This window comes from Primulina eburnea, chromosome 1 (assembly GCF_022965805.1).
Source record: "Primulina eburnea isolate SZY01 chromosome 1, ASM2296580v1, whole genome shotgun sequence".
In the NCBI taxonomy this organism is placed as follows: Eukaryota; Viridiplantae; Streptophyta; class Magnoliopsida; order Lamiales; family Gesneriaceae; genus Primulina; species Primulina eburnea.
Window position 1 is genome coordinate 4,848,301 of NC_133101.1, and position 22,617 is coordinate 4,870,917.

At 36.4% G+C, this 22,617-nt stretch overlaps 1 protein-coding gene across 1 annotated transcript in view; it reads right to left on the reverse strand.

Moving 5' to 3' along the window:
- LOC140823572 (protein ILITYHIA) overlaps nt 1–22,388 on the reverse strand; it is a 55,785-nt gene extending 33,397 nt beyond the window's left edge. The window contains exons 1-22 of the mRNA XM_073184987.1: nt 22,122–22,388; nt 19,147–19,529; nt 18,904–19,035; nt 18,418–18,799; nt 18,139–18,285; nt 17,702–17,886; nt 17,481–17,607; nt 17,265–17,338; nt 16,857–16,933; nt 15,387–15,423; nt 15,149–15,315; nt 12,235–12,418; nt 11,838–11,915; nt 10,920–11,039; nt 10,766–10,825; nt 6,842–6,967; nt 6,641–6,761; nt 6,381–6,550; nt 5,770–6,072; nt 5,584–5,700; nt 5,400–5,501; nt 5,168–5,317 (exon numbers count right to left, since the gene is read on the reverse strand). Of these exons, the coding sequence (XP_073041088.1) occupies nt 5,168–5,317; nt 5,400–5,501; nt 5,584–5,700; nt 5,770–6,072; nt 6,381–6,550; nt 6,641–6,761; nt 6,842–6,967; nt 10,766–10,825; nt 10,920–11,039; nt 11,838–11,915; nt 12,235–12,418; nt 15,149–15,315; nt 15,387–15,423; nt 16,857–16,933; nt 17,265–17,338; nt 17,481–17,607; nt 17,702–17,886; nt 18,139–18,285; nt 18,418–18,799; nt 18,904–19,035; nt 19,147–19,529; nt 22,122–22,248 (3,369 nt within the window). The 5' untranslated portion in view covers nt 22,249–22,388. The remainder of the gene's footprint in view (nt 1–5,167; nt 5,318–5,399; nt 5,502–5,583; nt 5,701–5,769; nt 6,073–6,380; nt 6,551–6,640; nt 6,762–6,841; nt 6,968–10,765; nt 10,826–10,919; nt 11,040–11,837; nt 11,916–12,234; nt 12,419–15,148; nt 15,316–15,386; nt 15,424–16,856; nt 16,934–17,264; nt 17,339–17,480; nt 17,608–17,701; nt 17,887–18,138; nt 18,286–18,417; nt 18,800–18,903; nt 19,036–19,146; nt 19,530–22,121) is intronic.
- Nucleotides 22,389–22,617: the final 229 nt, after the last annotated feature.

The following is a 22,617-nucleotide window of genomic DNA, read 5'->3' on the forward strand; positions in this document are numbered from 1 at the left end:
ATCTTGATGGCATATCAAACTTCTTGGCACCAGGATGTGTCTCGAATCACACCTTGACAGTGATAGCACTTCTGGATCAGCGTAGTATAACTAGGAAGCCATTCAAATTCTTCAACATGTGGACGCTCAGTGCTGGTTCTGGGGATACTGTGGAACCATGGTACTTGGCAATACAGACTAAAACAATTATTTAAAAGGTTGAAACGCCCACTGCTGGCCCTGAACTCGATGAGATTCAGCAACATCTCAGCAGGTGCTAGGGCAGCAAAAGAGAGACTTGAAAGATTACAGGTCTCGATGCTTGCGAATGGTGTTATGGCTGATGAGTACAAAGAGATTAGAAGGGACACCAAAATGTTAATGGAAGCGGAAAGATCGTTCATTGCTCAAAAGACAAAATATGATTATATCAAACAAGGGGACAGATGCACCAAATTCTTTCACGATCTTATCTTTTTTTTTATACGAAACTAAAATTTATTAAAATATTAGGTCGGATTACAAAGGAGAGTAATCCTGAGAACTTGATTACAGAATCATGCTTTCACGATCTTATCAAGAGAAACAACAAGAAACGATCAGTAATGGCAATACGAAAGCAGGATGGTACTACCACTACAAGTATAGCTGAAGTTGCTGAACAATTTCTTAACTTCTACAAAAGTTTACTGGGTACTAAGGTGGAAAGAACAAGTGTGCACCGGGACACCATAGAACAAGGGCCGTGTGTACAGCATATTCATTGGCCGCGACTCACTGCTCCAGTCACCATGGATGAAGTCAGACGTGCATTGTTTGACACTGATAATGACAAAGCTCCTGGCTTGGATGGTTATGGCTCGTTGTTTTTCAAGAGGGCTTGGAATACAATTGCTAGAGATGTTTTTGAAACGGTAAAAGAGTTTTTTGTCGGTGACAGACTTTTGAGACAGTGGAACCATTCCATTAAAGCGATGGTCCCGAAATCGGTGGATGCTTCATTCTTTTTTTTGATAGAAAACTAGATTATTATTAAAATTTGATGTTACATAGGGTGTGCGGATAAGTAATCCGCAACAACATTACAAGAAGGGTAAGTCACCACAAACCCTCTGACATCCGTACTTAATACTCAATAATCACAGACTCTATGACATCATATTACAATTATCACAAGCAAACAAAATTACAGTCTCTTATCAAATCCGAAATTCCCAAATGACTGTAGCCTTTCAAATTTGTTGTCCAGGATGCAATTCTGAATTTCATTTTCTCCCATACATGATCGACGGAGTCCTCCACATCTTTAAATATTCTTTTGTTCCTCTCCAACCAGAGGGACCAAAATACGTAATGAGTTATCAAGTACCTAGAAATTGCCGAATTTTTGTGTATGTGGCACACAGAGTCCGAGTAGAAGAGATCTCTCGCTTGCCTCGGTGGATGCTTCTTTTGTCCATGACTATCGACCGATTTCTTGTTGTACAATGTTCTACAAAATCATTTCCAAAGCCCTAGTGAGAGGTTGAGGAAGGTCGTTGCTGGTATAGTTGATGAGGCGCAGTCAGCTTTTATAGAAGATCGATCCATTGTTGATAATATTCACCTTGCTCAAGAACAATTGAGGAAATACTCTCGTAAGCGAGGCTCCCCTGGGTGCATGTTGAAGGTTGACATTCGAAAAGCATATGATACGGTGGATTGGAACTTCTTACATGAGGTACTCACTTGCCTTAACTTTCTTAAAAAATTTGTTTATTGGATTTTAGAATGTGTCTCTACAGTGTCATACTCCATTATGCTGAATGGCCAATTCCATGGGCACTTTGATGGTAAAAAAGGACTACGACAAGGTGACCCCATTTCTTCCTTCTTATTTACTCTGTGTGGAGGTACTTTCTAGGTCACTCAACCGCATATCAAGAGCAAGCTCGCTTGGTTTCCATCCGAAATGTAAGAACTTTCATGTAACACAATTTGCATATGCAGATGATTTACTCTTGCTTTCTCGAGGTGATATACAAAGTGTTTCCATGGTTATGAACTGCTTGAATGAGTTTGGGGATATGGCAGGGTTGCTAATTAACCTACTGAAATCGAACATTTACATGGCCAGCATTGAACCATATGTCCAACAGAGTATTTTGCAAATAACTCGATTCTGCCAGGGTGAGCTCCCTTTTCGTTATCTTGGGACACCATTAGCTTCGAGGAAGCTGCGGTCATCGGATTATAGCCTACTTGTAGATGTTGTGGGGAACAAGATAAAGACATGGCCACGTCATTCTTTGTCGTATGCAGGGAAACTTGAACTCATTCGATCAGTGATTCAGGGAGTGGAATGTTTTTGGCTATCTATTCTACCTATCCCGACTAACATCTTACATGTTATTCATGCTATGTGCAAGAAGTTTGTGTGGCCAAGCAAGCATCCTCCAATTGCTTGGACACAACTTTGATCTGCAAAACGTTATGGAAAATTCATATGAAGAAAGACAGCATGTGGATTAGATTGGTGAATCATACGTACAGCAGTTTTGATAACGTTTGGCAGTGGACATGGAGAGGGGAAGACTCACCGTTGGTTAAGCTGATTTCGTGTATAAGGGACAGGTTGGTGTGTGCTTTGGGGTTAGTGCATGCAGCAGCCACGTGCTTAGATGGTTGGTTTAATGGTAGAACAGGGCTTCGTCATGCATATCAGTTCTTTGCTAATTCAGTGGGAAGATGGCCTTGGAAGCCTCTCTTGGCGAAATCTTTCATCCTCCCAAAACATCGAGTTGCCCTTTGGTTATTTGCTCATAACAAGTTCCTTACTCTGCATCGACTTGGACATATCACTGATACATCTTGTGCACTTTGTACTGTGAATGCTGTATCTTTTGATCATCTATTCTTCTGGTGCAGTGTCTCGACATGTATCTGGGATGGAATTCGGAAGTGGCTTGGGATGAGGAAGTCCATGAGATCTTCAACAGCTGTGCTTAAAGCTTTTAGAGGAGTCTACCGAGGCAATTCAGTCCTTAATAAGATGATGAGTGTTTTTTTTTTTATAGGAAACCATACTTATATTATAAAATATCCATGGAACTAAAAGTTTTACAGAAGTGCGGATGAGTAATCCGCATCATTAATTTAAACTAAAAACAATCTTCAAGACAGTATAAACTTCCAGTCCCTAACAATATCTGAAATGGAGAAGTGATTAAACTCCTTTAGCTTTATTGTCCAAGTCGCAACCCTGAATTTGATCAACTCCTAAACTTCTTCCGTGGACGCAATCTTGTCTTTAAAAATTCTGTTATTTCTCTCGAGACATATAGACCAAAAAGTGCAATGAATGATCAAAAGCCAGAATCTGTTGTCTTTTACCGCTGCTGGAAATTCAAGCTCAATAATGAACATGTTTCGTGCTCTTCTCGGAAAGATCCACTAAAAACTCAACTCTTTCATCATCTTTATCCATATTCCTCGCGCAAAGGAACAATGTACTAGTAAGTGATCCTGGTCTTCCCCCTGGTTTTGGCATAAAGTGCGCCATTGCGGACATAACGCACAGCTTGAGGAGTGTTGCTCTTGCAGTTACAGTTTACACTGTTTGGAATGCAAGGGATCGTGTTGTGTTCGAGAGTGAGAAGCCGGATGTTGAAGCCATAGTTAAGAATATTAAAATTTTATGTTTTTGTTGTATTCCCACTGCGATTTCAGTTATTGATGATTTGAAGTAGCGTAGGCAGGGTTTCGAACACATGGTAACTTTTCTCCTGGGGATGCTCAGTGTAGTTTTACACACACTATCTTTTTACCTTATTTAATGGAAGTAATTTCATTAAAAAAACAACTCTAAACAATTAACTCAAAAATTAATGGCAATGTTTGGCAACATTACAATACACTCTTCAATACAATTACCAAAAATATTATCTTATTTATATATCTTTCAACATAATCATTACTTTTCATTGAACATCCCATCAATTCCCAAAATTATTAAGTTATTAATTATATTCTAATTCAATCAATATAAATAATTCTTTAAATATTAAAATACATTATATATCATTCAAATATCTAATCTAATAAATATAAATATCATGTAACATCACTCACCAAGTTCTTTCACAATATATCTGCTGGCTATTTTGATAAAAAAAAATCAAATATAAATCACATTTTCCACCAGTCTCCAAAAACAAATTCTCCAAAACCATTTTCCCGAACTACTAAAAAACACTACAAACATAACCAACATTCCAAAAGATTCAACAGAACCATACCAAAATACAATTATAATAAAAAGTAAATGAACACAAAAAATCGGTAATATTAGTCCTCAAGTATGTCTTGATTGAGAATGCAAATCTTGATTCAAAACTCAAACTTATGAACTTCAAGCTGACCGTGAACCGAATATGAAACCCAATCATTTGTTTCAATATATTTTAATATCTTAAAGTATAATATATATATATGAGGAAAATATAGCATCAGGTTTTCGTGCATGTATGCTCTATTTTCCTCATCTTTTATCACTTACGACCTCCGTCTTCACCCTTTTGAATCTCAACTCCTTTTTCCACTCTAAATCTAATCTACATCTTTCAAATATTGGATGTGTTTCTTCCCCAAAACCCATCCTCGTCTTTAACATATTCACATATTTTGTACGAATTTTTTGTTGCATATCTGGCACGAGATTTTTTTTACTTCATGTTATCGTTGTGCCAAATTTTTTTGTGTATGCTTGTCGCACAAGAGAGAATTCAATATTCTTGCTTCTTCAGTGATTATCTTCTCCATTTTGTAATTTGGGGCTAGGCAATATACCCAAAGATGATAGGCTGGGCAGCATACCTAAAGAGGATAGTTTCGGTACGTCTAAAATCTGTACATCATAAATTACAGCTCTTGTTTTCAATTTGTTCAACTACATTTCATATTTCTATTATTTCCGTACTGAAATTATAATCGAAAGTAAAAATTTCTACCGTTAAAAACTCAAAAGTAATGATTCAAACTGCCGTTGACATAGTTCAAAATATTGGAATTCGGGTTTGAGTGTAATGAGCGGAACTCAATCTTGAAGCTAGTTCGAGCATAAGTCGAGCTCAAAGCTTGTGATAATATAAAACGAAGAAAAAATGGCACGTTGTACAATGGGAAAGAGAAAATCCAGTAAATATCATACCTTTTCTGGATCATGCAAAGCAAGCCAAATGCTTGTTGCAATCTCCACATTCTGAGGTATTGAACAATTGGAAACAGAAGGAATGCACCTGACGGCATTTAAGCAAGCCATTTTTACATGAATATCTTTAGCATAAATACCGTATAGAGCCTGTCAAAAAATATGCAAAAATAGAATTAGCATGGAGGCAAAAGTGACGGTCTTTCGAAGTGTACAAAAAATAAGGTCATACTGGTGCCACTTCATCTGGTTGCAAACCAAGACACAATTCATTCAACGCTGGCCCAATGGATGTTTGGTAAGCAGGGGCAACACCTAGAACATGGTACAACACCTGAAGAATACAGCATAAGAACATAAATAACTAGAAATTCACTTGCCAAAATGCAGCGTGCTTAGATAAAAGTGGTCCCAACTGAAAGCATTCGAATCCTTGGTAGAGGTAAAATTGGATCCATGTGCAAGAAAAGTATCTTGAGGACATCATCGTGAAGACCTGTCTTCTTGGGACAGAAGAGTATCCTTTCAATTACCTGAAAAAATTGATTAGTGATTAATTGTGTGATATAACAAAAGATAATAAAGAAGTAATAGACAAGTACCGGAAAAATAAATGCAAATGAGTCCACAGGAAGGGGTCCAGATTTGCAAGAAATGGATAAACCATTGACTAGGCGATCAAAAAGACTTAAATACGGTGCTCCATTCTCCCCTCCTTCGCCAACAGGTGGAAGTAACTCCCACAAGATGTTAATTTCTTCTATGGCAATTAGTCGTAATGCAGTTGCAATCTCTAGAGCCCAATTGCAAAGAGGATCAACAGTGCATTTTGAAAGTTTCATCAAGGACTCAAAGGCAGCTCCACCAACAATTGGTGAACGCAGCAAAGGATTGACAAACTTAACCTGAAAATTTATGAAATTTAAATTGGTACAACCTCATTATGTAATAGCAACCCATTCTCATGAGCTGCAAGACTTGGGGAATGCATTATTATAATAAGCACAAATGATTTTTCGACCAAAATATATGCCCTAGCATCCAACAATCTCACTTCTTCAAAAATCCTTACTATAATCTCGAACACTGCTAAATTAAATCACAAACAGATATTTTACTGAACAGCATATCTTGGAACAAGCTGTCTGTTAAGTTAATTCTAGCACAAGTATGAGGATCTAGCAGACAACTTGAATCATCAAAGGAAACTAACCGCACAAGGAAGTTGACTGTGCATAAAAATGGGATTAGCTAGGGCCATTTCTTCCAAAGCTTTCAGCATCAAAGAAATATGCTGCTGCACAGCAACGACCTTTTCACGGATTTGTCCCTCTTCCCTAAGCTGCACTTCACGAGCTTCTTCTTTTGCAGTTTTATTCTTCTCTGGACAAATTAAAAGACGAGAAAAAGATATACTTCAAGAGAAAATGTGACTAAATTGGCACAATAAGCGAAAGCGAAGAAAGGACTTGCCAGGTTTCCTGATCGATTTTGCCAAATCCTTTTTCCCAGCACCAGAAACCTCTTTATTCTGGGTGCCCCGTCTTGTAGAATGATTTGAGCTGACACCAATTTGATTAGTGTTTGTTTGGTCCTGAAATTAATCACCTAATTGTTAGAACCTCAAGTGTAAACATCAAGAATATTTTAATTTGCAACTTCACAAGCTATTACCATGCTGTCATCATTATCATATATTCGGAAACGACCTTTTGCCTGTCTCACATTCTTGGAGACAACAGACTCCGCAACATAAACACCTCGTTCACTTGAAAGCATTCCCTCAGGTGTACAAAAGATCTGATATGGTATGAGAACATTAGCAAACAGAAGTTTGTTCACCAAACATCATCAACAAGAAAACACATTTTGCAAAATGTTGACAGAAGAGTTGGTACCAACAAGCCTTTCTTGGTACCAACAAGCCTTTCTCCCACTAAGTGGGGGAGGCTCTGAGGATCTTCCTCTCCATCACCTACTATATGCTAATCTACATTTAAATGAATTTTATCCTATTTTATAGTTGCTAACCAAATTACCAAGTCTTTTATTTTCTCTCTGATAACTTAGCAACCAGATCCATGCGTTTGTTGTGTCGTGATGAACTAGATTTTTGACAGTGCTTAGCTTGATTGTCACAATACATGAGTGAAGACTCTTCGTCTTGAGTTCTTAGTTCCAAGAGTCTCTAAAGACACATTCCCTCGAAAATTTGATGAGTCGTAGCTCTGAATTTTGCTTGACCACAGCTCCTTGAAATGGGGTTTGATACACTTGTTAAAAAACAAATTGTCATGTATGATGTCTGAGAGATCATGAGTTTCCCACGAGCCTCTAATATCAACCTTTGTCAACTGGCATGTTATTTTTCCCATATCCTAGTTTGATGTTTGGATCCATGGCGTGTCCACAGACTTGCATCGAGCATTCCTGTTTCTCTTAGAAAATCAAGGACATATTATTGTTGAGAGACTGATATGACATCTTTTGTTCAAATCACTTCCATTCCCACGAAGAACTCAAGTGTTCCAAGATCTTTGTTCTCGAATTTTTCCACGACGGTTCTTAAGCCTGTCCATTTCTTCTATGTCCCCTATAAGAACAATGTCTTTGACATAGATAATAAGGACAAATCATTCTCCTCGTATTGAACGCTTGATGAAGAGGTATAATCTGCCTGATACTTTATATACTATATGTTCCTAAAAAGCTCTTCACTGCCTTAGAGAACAGTCTCCTAGTATTCAGTATCATAGGATAGTGTTTGGAACCAATCATGCTTTGAACCTCACACACTCCCATCACACTTTTTTTTTTATAGGAAACATAATATTTTATATAATGGATATTTTAGTACAATAATAGCGGATGAGTGATCCGCGAGTTCTAATATCAAAACATTTTCGTCAAACCATTAAAAACTTCAAATCCCTAACAACATCTGATATTGGTAGATGATCTAGCCCTTTGATTCTTGTAGTTGTAGTCGCAACTCTGAACTTAATGATCTTTCATAATTGGCATACACCGGCGCTTTTATCTTTGAAAATTCTGTCATTCCTCTCTAACCAGATTGTCCAAAAAGTGAACTGAACTATGATGTACCATAAAGTGCTGAATCTGCTCCTCGAATAGAAACCCGGTTCGATAATGAACATGTCTCTTGCCCTCTGTGGGAAAACCCATTGACATCTGAACTCTTGCATAACCAAACTCCATAAACATCGTGAGTAAGAACAATGCATTAACAAATGGTCCTGAGTCTCTTCGTCTTTCTTGCATAATGTGCACCATTGAGGGCTTATTGCGCAATTTGGCCATCTTCTTTGCACCGAGTCTGTTGTAGGAATTTTACACAGTGCAACCGTCCACGAAAAAAAATTGAACCTTTTGTGGGACAGGAACTTTCCATATATGAGCATAATAAGGGAAGAAAGGAAATTGTCGGGTAGGAAAGAAAGAGTCGTATAAAGACTTCACCGAGAACAGACCCGATGAATCCCCCAACCAGACCCTGTAGTCCTCAATACCTAACTGAACCCTGACCGAATCTAACACACCTAAAAGAATAACGAACTCTACCCATCTCTAAGTCGTTGAGATCTCTCCTAAAACACACATCCCATCTAAAGGATTGTCTACCTTCTACATTGACCATCTCTAAAAAGCATTGGATAGGTTTATTTGACTGAGTGCAGAGTCTGAACAAAGAAGGAAAACGAACTTTGAAAGACCGACCATCTCCCCCCCCCCCACTCATCCTCCCAAAAACGTATAAAATTTCCCCCCATGTAAGAATCAAGATAACCACCGTTGATATTGGTGATTGTAGGTATATAAGAGTCATGAGTAGTCTGAGTTTGAATGACATCCCAAACTGAAGTTCTTTAATGTACTCTCCCCCTTCGTGATAGTCTTGGGACTTGGAGTAGTACGATTGTTGCTAAAAAAGGTGACATCCATGGAGTTTGCTAACTATTCAATGTGGACAAAGGCTAAGCATATAAACAATTTAAGATGAATGGTGGAAATCACGTGACTTTCTCAATAAATTTAAAGGTCGTGATTAGGAGTATGGAAATTCAGAACACGTGATGGAATTTTATTGTTTTTTTTTATAAGAAACATAAATATATTATTAATTTTAGAGTTTTACAGTACAAGAAGGGGAAGTGAACATCAGGGACATAGCAACCTCCAGGGCCGCCTGTTTTTCTCTTAGCAATCCCATTGTATTCAGGGATGTCAACAAAAGAACTTCGATAAATTATTCCTAAATGTTGAGATAACAATTATTAATTACCCATAGTTATTTAAAGTGTGCAGGTCACTAAGGCACGGAGGTGTCATGGAGCCTTAGGCGCAAAGAACAAGGCGAGATGCCCAAAACGCACTAAGCATAGATATATACAAAGTTGATTTAACAGCAACAAAAATATATTTCGCAAACTATTAAACAAAAAGAGAGACTCTGTCACTGAAATTAGAGACAACCGGCTGGAACAGTAGAAAGAATGAGAAGACGTACACAGCCTGCTGGAACAGTAGAGGGAAAAGGAAAACGAAAAGGAAAATTAAGGGCTGCTGCAACCCTGACCCTGAACGTTATTTGTGAAAACTGAAAAGTAAAAACAAAACACGGATGCAAGAATGTCCGGCTTATTGGTCTTACAATTAGGTTTCAAAAATAAAATTTTAAAAAGCAATTGGTCTGTTTCATGAAGAGCTCATGAGTTCTGCAAATGAGTCAAAAAGTGCACGCCTTATGCAAGGGCTGCACCTTCGTCATGGGTAGCGTCTAGGCCCAGCCAGGTGCTTGCCTTTTACAACTACCTAATCACCCAAAATAAATTTGAAACATTATTTTGCATTATCTGTTTTGAAATCTGGGATCTTTGTTTTGTATTGTGTTTGGACCATGGCACTTAAATTTTTAAAGATTTGGCCAACTTCAGATTTTTTTCATGAGAGATATCAAGGTGATTCTTGTGTGATCATCAACAGAAGATACACGTTAGACACCAAATACGTTCTAGTGGTGTTTTCTAATTTTATTTTTTTTTTTGATTAAAGACTATTTTGATTAAAGACTAATAGTTTTCTAATATTAGATAACCCCACAAAAATGACCGAGTCATAAAAATGGATGTGACACGAAGATAGCACGGTATTCTAGAAATCGAATGCCTGAAAAAATTTCGCATAAAGTTGAAAAGGTCCATCTCAGGATCATATTTACAAGTCAAGACTATTAATTGTGCCCATGAAAATGGCCATTCATGAAGAACAAAAAAATATCAGGATTCGGGTAATACAACTATTAATTCAGGGAAAACATGCCAAATTTATTAGCCACTTCTCATAGAAAAACATAACCCTTTCATGAGCAAAAGCAAAAACTCAGAATGCAAGATGAACGAATCCATAGCATAGAAATTCTGAGTGCAACTATATGGATATCAGCAGTCAAACAACCATGATCATAAATATAATGTTCAATAAAGAAGAAACAAATTTCAAGAACCTGTTACATACCAGTAGCATAGGAACTTTTTTAGATGATAGCAACAAAGAGAGAAATTATGTTAAGAAAATGACCTGAATATCAATTTCTGAGAGAGCGTCGTGCGTACGCAGATCTGGGAGATTGATAAAGTGCTGCCAAATGGGGGACACAGTAACGCATAAAAAGATCGTAAAACGGGGACGTTCATGAAAGATTATAGGAGAATTAAAAAAAAATTAAGGTAACCTTTTCAAACTGTGCATAGGTATCTCCCGGTATAATGGACATCAACGTTGACAATGAATTTATAGCCCCTTCTTGATCGAGATAATTTGGGCTCATCAATCCCTTTGAACCTAATAAGCCCTTCCAAACCCAAACGATATTGAAACAAAGTTACTATGAATAAAAAAAGTCGGTAACGATACGTAAAATATTCCCAGTACGTGTCTTCCTTGATCAAAAAGAAAAGGTTCGTGATAAGTTTTACATTATGACAAGGCATCTAAAATCATTTGATACGTGATGATTTGTTCATCATTGATAACATGAACATTAACTTCCATAGAATGAGTAAATAAACATAGCAGCAATATAAGTACATAAAAAATAAGTCAACAGAAACAAATTTCAAAAAGTAAACAGCAATAAAAAAAACAAAGTGGAAGGTGATAGTTTCAACTGAAAAGACAAACAGTTGGGTCCTCGTTAAGCACATTTAGCCACTTAGACCAACTTTTGAGAATAGTTCCAAACGATAGTTATTCATTATAGTACAGAGCAACGGAGAGTGATAAAGAGCAACAGGATGGTTATTTTTTTCTTTTAAGAAAAATAGAATTGTTAATATAAATGTGGGATCGTGCCTGAAGATTATCTGATAAAATAATTTAAACTTGTTTAAAAAACATTTTTTGGTTAAAACATAAATAATAATAGACTATTTTGGAAATTGTTTGAAATTTTTGATTAAAAGTGATTGTTATGTCCGAAGATGTGAAAAGGAAGAAACATATTTTTAAGAAAATAAAAGAAATAAAAATAATCATTAGTGTTTATTTTGTCAGATGGAAATGGTTTCGGAAACCAAAGCAAACAAGGACTAAAAGAGTATTGGACAATCTGGACAGTAAGCAGTGTTAGCAAGAAGTAAGGAACATTCACCTTACACAAGTCAGCCACACTAGTTGTAACACGACCAATCACATCAAAACCAAACTTCTGCAAACACTTTTGCACCCTCTGAAAAATAAAATAATTTCAGCAACATGGTTAAATATGATATTTACAACTGTTTCATGCCAAAAAAAATTAATCATGGCAGTTATAGAATATATAGATCCAAAATTGGCATATCCTGTGAAACATAAGGAAATCTGTTTTAATTCATATTTAACTTCCACCACCCATCCACCTCAATCCCCCTGCCAATGCCCCCAACCTCAAAAAAAATCAGAAGGATAGAATTTTTTTTACATTTTGACTGGCACACAGTTGATTGCTTGTTGGTTAATATAAAAAAGTTGTGAAGCTCAACAAAATTAAGAAATAGAGAATATACCCTCCAAACCACATCCTTTTTTCCTGTCCCTACGAGGTATGGATGATGTGAGCAAAACAGGAGCTGCAGGCAAGCATCTGGGGAAGCAGCAAATACTGCAGGCGCAATTGCAACTAAAACCTTCACCAAAACTTCAACTGATGGAAGGAATGGAACTTGTGAATCCACCGGAATTTCTGCTTCACTGGATACCAGATAATTTTACAAGGATCAGTGCCATCAGAATATAACAAATAAAACAGGGTAGAAAATAAAGAAAGATACACCAAGAAAGAAGCAACTCGATGAGACAAAGGTAAGAATGAATTAGTCTTTCAACGAACAACTATTGAAATAACCAAAGGTATCAAACATTCATCAATTAAAAGGGCACCAAAAAGAAACACTCATAGAAAACAAAAGAGGAGTGACCAATTAAATATCTCAAGGTACCATGGGAGGCAATCCCAGGAACTTTGACTTTTGGGAACCCGTGCTTTCCAAGATGTCTAAAAAACTAGCAAGCTGGTAAAAAACGTTTCAATCAAAGGGGGTCATCAAACATTGATAGCGTCAGTCTTTAGTGCGATGCCAACGTACTTCATGTCTCTCTTTAAAATGCCACTTCAAAAAGCATCAAAAAATTATGAGGGATTTTTTGTAGGACGGAGCCGATGGGGAGGTGCATTGTCATGTGGTTGCTTAGGATCAAGCTTGTAAACCACAAGATAGGGGGAATTGGGTTCGGGGAATATTTGTTTGAGGAAAAAGGCACTTCTAGGGAAATGGTGGGGGTGTCTCGTCTATCAAAAAGCGTTTTCCATCTCTGTTTCAGATCTCCTTGGTTCTTAACAAACCTATCAGCAATTTCATCAGTGTCGTGGACTATGGTTAATTCCAACTTTTCCTGAGATGTGTGTTTTAGAAGGGCTTTAAATGAGGTCGAAATTGCTGAGTTCGATACTCTACTAGGGGTCTTAGATAACGTTCCTTTGGAGGTGGGTAGGGAGGACTTTAGGGTTTGGTTGAGGGACTCTTCAGGGTCTTTTTCTGTTAGTTCTTTTTATGAGTCTTTTTTTTCCGATCAGCAACTTCCCTTATTTCCCGTATCCCATATAAGGTTCAAGTTTTCTCGTGGAATGTGGCTTTGAGAAAACTGCTGGCTTGTGATTCTTTACAAAAGAGATGGCCTAATTGTGCTTTATGTCCGAACTGGTGTAGCCTATGCCAGAACAAAGAGGAGGATCGAGATCATTTACTTTTGCATTGTTTGTTCACGAGCGGAATTTGGAACAAAGTATTGTAGGAATTGGGTTTGAAGTGGATCTTTCCAAGAACGGTGCATGATATGTTTCTTTTAGAGCCAGGATAATCCTATCGGGAGGAAAAGTAGGTGTTTTTGGTATGTGGCAGTTTATTGCTTATTTTGGTCAATTTGGTCGAAGCAAAACAAAAGAATTTTACTGACATAGCAGATTTTATAGATGAGGTTTGAAAGAAGATCAAATTCAGGGTCGCTAGTTGGACGACAAAGTTTGCAGAGTTTAAACATCTACTTATCTCAGATGTAGTGAGGGATTGGAAATTTCTATGTTATTGACGAAAATGTAGTAGTTTTCTTTCCTTATGGCTTTTGCGGATTTCTCATCCACCTACTTGTACTTTGTTTTCTTATTTAACAAAAATTTGTTTCCAATAAAAAGAAAGATTCAAACACTTGTGAATCATAGATGGCCTCAGTAAAAATGAAAGAGACTAGAATAACTACGCATATTTGAGACTGATATGTATCGAAAATTAGAGATAGTGCTTGGATGGTATGTTTTAAAAGGTTGTTTGACTAGTAATGAAATAATATTGAGTGGGAAATTGGTAAAAGTACAATGGATTTTGAAAAATGATTTGATATGTGGACTGGAAAACATGAAAACCTAAGTTATCAAAATGAGGTTGATGAACATTTTTTTTATATAAAAAATGATATTATATTAACTAAAGCTATTAATCACAAAAAGTGGACAGGCAGATGAAAATTTTAAAAATAGGTAAAATAAATGTTAGTGGGAACTTGGAAATGCGTTAACTTTCAAATTTTGAGAGAAAATCTTAAAATGAGAAAGCGAAACAAACATAGCCATGATGTTTTGCTGCTAGAAGCTTACATTTTGACTGACATAATACTCAACCCAAACTTGTCATTGAAACTTAAAATATTTTAGCATCTTTTTTTTTCAAACACGTCCTAGACTCATCATCTAATCCCATTAAGTTTGACGTTCTTGCCATACGTGCATGATCATGTGCATTCTCTGCAGCCATGCAAGTTAAATATGTCGACGGTAATCATGATTCATGTGATTGAGAAGATTCATGAAACCATCATTGTAATGCTATTAAATCTAATTGAAGATTTCTTCTCAGTTATTGGACATATGTTGTGCTTTGATAGGAAACAAACTAAAGAACAAGATAACAAAACTTAGTATTCTAGTCATTTTTAAAATTTTCAAGAAAATAAAACAAGATTACCCTATCAATTTCGATACATGAAGAAAACAAACCATCCTCACTAATTCTGAATACGGAAACTCGGTGCGACTAATTGAAAACGAAGGCAGAGGATTTCCCGGAAAATGGGAAAATAGCAACCGCCAGTTCTACTTGGATTTGATATTGAACATTTTGGTGCAGATATGAGCATCGACAATCTAAAACCATTGTTATAAAAAATAACAAATAACAAAGATAATAAAAGTCCAGCTTTCATCAGAACCAAAAGTATACAGCATTAAAGGTGGGTTTTCATTATTTAACAGTATAAACATTATATCTTTCAGCGCTCAGAAATATCAAGCCATCTATCCTGATGAACATGAAACAAGGCACAAATAGTCAAAGGGGGGGGAAAGGAGAGTGAAAGACAGTTGAACTCCACCTCATCCTTAGAAAAGTAGCTTTTTCTTCCACAGCAGAGAGATAACTCGAGAACTCGACCACAATAGCATCACACAGCGAAGGAGAAACGGCAAGAATCTTTTTCATAGTATCATGGGCTGCTTTCCTTATAATCCAATTAGGATGGCATAGCAAAAACAACATGAACTGAAGCATAATGATTATCAGTTAATAACCACATGTTTCAAACATAAAATGAAAAAGGTCGTATTAATCACCTGAAGGAATGCTTTTTTCGGAAAAATCTCCAACAGTCTGCAGCACAACAAATACAAGTAATGAACCATCAGATATTAAAATTTTGTCGGATTATTGCATGCTATCAACAAAATTTCCACCTCTCATTTCTACAGCATCTTTTAACATTTCAAGGGTAAAATATTAGACCATGGAGTGTGAGCATACAATTTTGCTTCATAGTGAAAGAACCACAAGTATCAAGGACATTTCTGGTGGAACAAAAAACTATTTTTTTTAAACAGGCATGCTGGTTTGCAATTATTGAGAATGTCAAAAACATGTACCAGGAAGGGGGACTACTAGGAAGTGGGAACAACAAATCACCGTTCGAGAAAAATACAATAAAACTAAACGAAATCTAAAATTTAGACAGGGAACCCCCACACTTCTTACAAATGCTTTTAGTAATACTCCAGTTATTATTGGAGCCCCCTTTGTATTTCCGGATAAAATTCATCAACCCACTCCTAGCCAATTCAAGAGATGCTATCAAACATTTTAATTCTTCCATCTCCTCATCAGACTATTCCAAGGAATGATAGAGCATCTGGTCGAAATCCACGTCAAAAGAGTCGTTGATCTCGCAATCTACTTTGCACTCTTGAATTTCCTCGACCCAAGACTTCTTCCTCCTTTCTAGTTTAAAAAGTTTTCGTGAACTTCCAGCTGAATTTTTCATTGACGAGCTAATACATTAGGTTATTTATGAGATGATGCAGTCGACCGGACACTAAGTGTATTTGAGACGGTAGAGGTTTTTACAAGATTGAGTTTCCTTACTAGATTTCCCCAAGAATAATGCACGGGCTCCTGTGGCCAAAACTAGCATATCCAAGTTTCACAGGTTTAGACTGGCTGCTCCTATTCTTCTTTGAATTATTACTGCTTGTGGCACTAACTCTTTCCAAAGAAGGACCCACAACATCACGCTTATTTGGGTTTGGTGCTGAAGATATAATTTGAATGTTAATCTGTTTGAAAGAAATGATTCAGTCCATCTTAATAAGTGGGCCCTACTGTCTTCAATTGATTTTGAAGAAATTGAGGAGACTACAGCTCAGCCCATCAAAAGACTTGGACTAGGCTTGGAATTTCTTCCTAGAAGCCTCCCACAACATGCGGCTTTGTATGTTTTTTGGGCTTTTAGCCAGATTGAGGATGCTAAAAACCCTGGTAGAAAAATATATAAATACCTCCAAGATGAGAAAGGATCTAGGTTTCTCAAAAAGAGTATGAAAAGTCCATCTAATTTTGGCCCTTGCTGCCTAGATTGAGAATGATATTTCTTCAAGCATCGGTACAACCATTGCTTCTTTTGGTAAACCATAAGTAATAGATTCAATCTAAAATAAAATAAGAACTGCAAACGGTTCCAATCCAACGGAGGACAACTATTTCTTCTTTAGCACATAAGAGATCAATATGATCAAAGATTGTTCAGAGCACACCTTTGAGGATAATCAACAATGAGAACCTCCATAAGGTCAATGCATGCCAACAAATCATCAGCTGGAAATTTTGAAGCCTGTCAAGTCACATGAGGATAAGCTCGAAGGTTCCAGAAAAAGGCAGAAAGGAACATGAACATATGAAAGCACTTTTATCATATAATCATTTTTTATCTGTTACCGTCAATGGATATCAGGATTTAAACTCTCATTATTTGAGTGTATTGAATGTCGTAAGCCCAATTTCCAACCAAAATATTTTAAAACGCAGTTATGAACTCCTCATATAATGAAATTCGTTCATATCACCACAAGCTGATTACTTTCAAAAATCACAAGGGAGAGATTTAAATTACTATTTGTGGTTGTAAGTTGACTTAGAAAGAGTAAAGAAGTTAATTTATTTACCAAGGAAATTGGAATGACTGAAGGTTCATTCTGTAATATCAACTGCCAAATCTTCTCCTTCGATACAGTTTCCTCTAGGAAAATGGTAGGAATGAGAAATGAAAAATAATGGAAACAATTTAGGGCCCCTCATAGTGGAAGTACGTAAATCATAAAGCAACTTAAAACAGAGATGGTTAGTTGAGGCAAAAAAGTGAAATCAGCAAGTAATAAAACCTGCTTTCACATCAACGACAGCAATTTTTGCCACACAGAACAATGCATAAATACCCTCCAATCTCTGTACAGCTTTGCTAAAACCAGTTTTAACAAGTTGGAGAAGAGGCTGCAATAACTCTGTCATCTGGAGCATGCATCATAAAACTTTGATGTTCGTATAACAAACATTTAGGGCAGCATGGTCAACAATACAAATTATAAATCATGAATAATCTCACCTGCATAACTGAATCAGTTTTTTTGCAAATTAATCGCAGACAACGAAGGTGACCCTTTCTCAGAGCTTCCTTCTCTTTCAGCCCATGAACAAAGAAGGTAACTAGATCTTGGGAAATGGCATCTACAGATTTTACAGTCCAAGCTGCTAAACAACTCAAACTTGACAGTTTCACCTCTTCATTTCCTGGAATTACATTTAACTAATAAGATTAATAAACATCAATATTACATCAAAAAGCTGAGAGCATAATGGAAATAAATAGAATGTACATAACCGACCTATGTCTAGACATACATTTTTTGGATACGTGCACATTTAGATATATTAAAAGCAAAAAGGAAAACAATAGTTAAAAAGATCAGAGGATGTATGCGAGCAATATTACCATGCATCTGTGTAATATGTACATACAGAGAGATGAAGTAGACCACCTACCCTCATCCTTGTAACAAGACAACAGAAATCCGCATACAGTTGGTGCCAAGCTATTGAGATATTTTCCTTCAGGAGCATGAGAAATTTCTTGAAGCGCGTTAATCATTCCAACTCTCTGGTATGGAAATGTAAGCCTGCCTTCAGAACCTGTTTATGCACTAAAGCAGTGAGAATATGACAACCAGACATAAAGCAACTAGTTAGCTGCAAACTGAAGGAGTCCTTACCAAATGCCTTGCTATTAACTGAATATGGAAAAGGTAATACGAATAAACTAACCTCCCATAACCAATTTGACAGCATTAAACAGTGCTTCTACAGAATCAGGACTGCTTGATTTTTGGCTCAAGCTCCTAACTATGGCTAAAGCATCAAATCTTCTTCCTTCATCTCCATGCCTTGCCTGGGTCAATACTACTGAGAGAATTTCCACAGCATATTTACTTAGGTCAAGGTTCGTAGATTTCAAAAGAACTCCAATTGATTCTATGACAAGCTCCGGATTCCGTTTCAACATCTTGACAGATGATGGAAGTATCGTGTTCTTAAAATCCTCATGTGATAAACGAGAAAATAATGGCAGAAATGCTTTACTGAGGCCTATGGCCGGCTTTTCCCTTGCATTTAGAACTGCTTTGACAAAGATATCAAGAAATATTTCCTGAAAAACCAAAACAATAAACACAGATGAAACCCCACTATCTAGGGAATCTACATATTGTTTTCACTAATGTGGATATTATAAATGAAAAATGTAAACTTCACCTTTCGTTCATCAAATGAAATAGGATTTGAATTTAAAAAGTCAAGCATCAAGTATATTAACTCTGCACTGTCTTTGTGTGATATCCTTGAATCTCTGAATCCCTCCATGTATGCTTTATATATGTCTGGTGACTGAACAGTACAGCCAAGTAAATATATATGGTACAATTATCCTGGGTAACAAAAAAATCACCCCCAAGATAAATGGTGAAAAGCTATTCATGGCTAAAGAAGGAATGAGACCTTAGAGAACAAATGAAAAAGGGTTTTCTTGCTTGCCCTTCTCACACGAAATGATCCTTGCAAGACGATGTTAAGCACCGATGCCTGAGCTTGGGCCACTCTGCACAAAGTGTTTGATAAAGTAGCAAACTGACTATAAGTTAAGAGGAGACAAGACCACTTTAGAAGCCTGTAGCTTCCTGTGATTGATTTGATCTTTGATTGCTTTTCCATAGCCTGTACAAGGGTTGTAGCAAAACTTTTCATAAATAGATCCTCGCGTAAAGCTTTGATAATAACTTCATCCACGGCTTTTCTTGATCCATGGTCATCATATATTGATAATGTTTGAAAAAGCAAATCAACCAATAGGGACACGATTTCGATAGACATCTGCAAAGAATCTGGAGAATTGTGTGTCAGAAGTATTTATCTTTTCTGTGTAGAGATTTGACAAACACCTTCAAACATCGATATTCAAGCAAATTAAACAAACTTTAGAGATAAAATGTCAAATAAGATGCTCATTTATTCATGAAATTGCCACTACAAAAAGAAAAAAAAATGAGAGAGTCTGTACTTCTTAGTTTCTGCACGTTTTCAAGTTTTATTTATTAGGAAGAACTTCAAATATACAAGCGATGTTGAACCTACTCGGCATGCTTTGTTTTTTTTATAGCCAACATAATTGAGAGAGTGGCAACAGCCAACAGGCAGCAATTTCAACATAACAGCACCACAGCATTCTTAGTCATTCCAACTTATAATCGTAAAAATTAAGCATACAATCTGTGTGAGGTGGTCTATGAGATAACTAACACTAGTAAATTCCCCCCTTCATCGTAAAAAAGAAGATGAAAAGATTATTCTACCTTCGAACACCTATAAATCTTAATATTTATTTTTTTTTAGTTACATTCTTTGCACGTGGCAAATAGTAAAAGTTTAAAACGAGTATGTGGAGCATTTCTTGTACTTGCTAACTTGGGTGCAACTTGCAAGGTGTATTCCATCAATTAAATTTTTCGTCTTTGTTTAAAGAATTTACAGATGCAATTACTGAGCGAACAATTGCTCCCATTATGATAATTTGGTTTGTTTCCAAGGTATGCAAAAAATTTGAAAATGTTTCAAGAGCTATTTAAATAAACTCACCACCCAGCCCAAGGATATATGTCATATCGCATCATATGAACACTATCACGTAAATAACATGGAAAGCATGTGTACGTAAAATAAAAATAATAACAAGCATGCCCGCATACATAGTCGATTAGTCGCTTTCCCGTATTTCCTCTTTTCCATGTTATTTGGAAGGTTCCAAAAAAGATTCAGGTATTCTCGTGGACAGCCACTCAGGGTAAGCTACCGACCTCGGAGATGTTGCAAAAAAAGTGGCCCTCAATTGCTATGTGCCCAAATTGGTGTGTGTTGTGTAGAAATGAAACGGAAACTCGGGATCATATGCTCATACATTGTCCATTCACGACCGGATTGTGGGCTAGAGCTTTGCAAGAGCTGGGACTGGTTTGGGTGATGCCTAAGTCAACAAGGGATTTATTCGCTATGGATCTAGGACAGCTAACTGGTATGAGGGAAGGATTTTTTGGTAAGTGGTGGTTCAGGGCATATGCTGGACAGTATTGCTCGAAAGAAATCAAAGATTTTTGAAGATAAGGAAGGCACTACAGAACAGTACTGGGGAAAAATCAAGATCAAAGTTGCTATATGGATCGGCACTCATGATGACTTTAAGAACGTCTCGATCTTAGACATATTGCGAGATTGGGCTTATGTGTATAATTGATACAACATTGAAATTATGTAATTCCTATTGAAAGTGGACCACTAGTTCACTGATGTACTTGTTCTCATCATATTATTAATAAAATATTGTCTCTTATAAAAATTAAAAAAAAAACTATCAAACCAAGCAAAGCTGCAAAAATCAATTCTCCAAATACTAATTCTGCCTCTTCGGGAGAAAACAACATCTTCTAACAATGTTCCAATATCAAGCCCAAACTTCAACCCACACCGATGATGCACCCAAATTTTAGTCCTTGAACCATAAACAATTAAAATTCTGCTTACAAGCGCCCTAGAAGGATATCTTCATATTAAACTTGTGCACCTCTAAAGAAGGAAACAGTATCATCCTTAACCAAAATTCCATGGTCATGATCAGGAAAACCAGTTTACAATCCAAACATCTACACAGTTTACAGCCAACAAATAACTCTGAGATAGATGGGATTTCAAACTATATAATTTTAATATTTCCTCATCATCCAAACCCTATTTCCATACTAGGTGAAATCACTACTTACTCAATGATGAAACCTCGAAAAAGAATAAGGAAAGACTAAATCCTATAGCACAAGAAGATAAAAATCTGGGATCACCATTTCACCAATCTTTTCTCAAAAGTACCAATATAAATCAAATTTGAAACTTTAAGGCAATTGAAGTTCATTTACGGTGATAATATCATAGAACCATACACCAATGTTCTCTTTCAAGGTTATTAACATACTCCTTCACACAATGCAGACCACTACTCGAACATATATCAGGGGATTTCAGAAAACTTAAGCATCTGCCAACTAAATTAATGACCGCATGCATGCGCATAATAAGTCTGTTTAGCATTAACGTGTAACACGTGTCGAATGCATAATAAAGACGAAAAATGATGAACTGATACTTATGAAACAATGCAACACAAAATCCATCAGAAAGTACTGCGACTGAGGACAAAAGGGCAGAATTAAGAAAGACCAAGTCGAGAAAGAAAAACAAGAAATCAAACAAAAATTTACCACCAAAAACAAAACTTTACCATAAAAAACAAACAAAATATCGTACCGCACGTCTCAAGAATCGTACCTTATCATCTAATTTTTCTAACTCGACTGACAAGAATTTAGGATATCGCACATTAACGAATACATCAGAAAACACGATTCATTCGGCTTATATGGAGGAAATAATACCTAAATTGTTGAGAATGGATGGAATCTGACTGCGGAAGATCTGAATTCGCCGCTTCGAGGAAGGCGTCGAGATTGAAGGAGCGACAGCTATCAACGACTCCATTTGACTGGCTCCATTGGGTTCCATCTCGATCAGAAAAGTGAATGAAATGGTGGGAATAGCTTACTGGAGCTCTGTGTTAGGGTTTTAGAAGGTGGATGGCCAGGAGCAGGGGCAGTAATGAAGTGTTTAGCACACAGTTCCGACTTTTAACAGGATTAAGAAAGTGCGACTATGGAGTTAAGGGTAATTTTAACATTAATCAACAATTTATATTATATTGAATATTAAATTTTCAAGAAAATAAATTTTTGTCGTATAGCGAAAATATAAAGTTGTATTTTTAGAAAAAAAAATTGATTTTACCCGATTTAAAAATTTTATTTATATAATTAATTAAAATTAATAAATATTAATGTTTAAAAATTTAATCAAAATTTTAAATAATAAACAAAT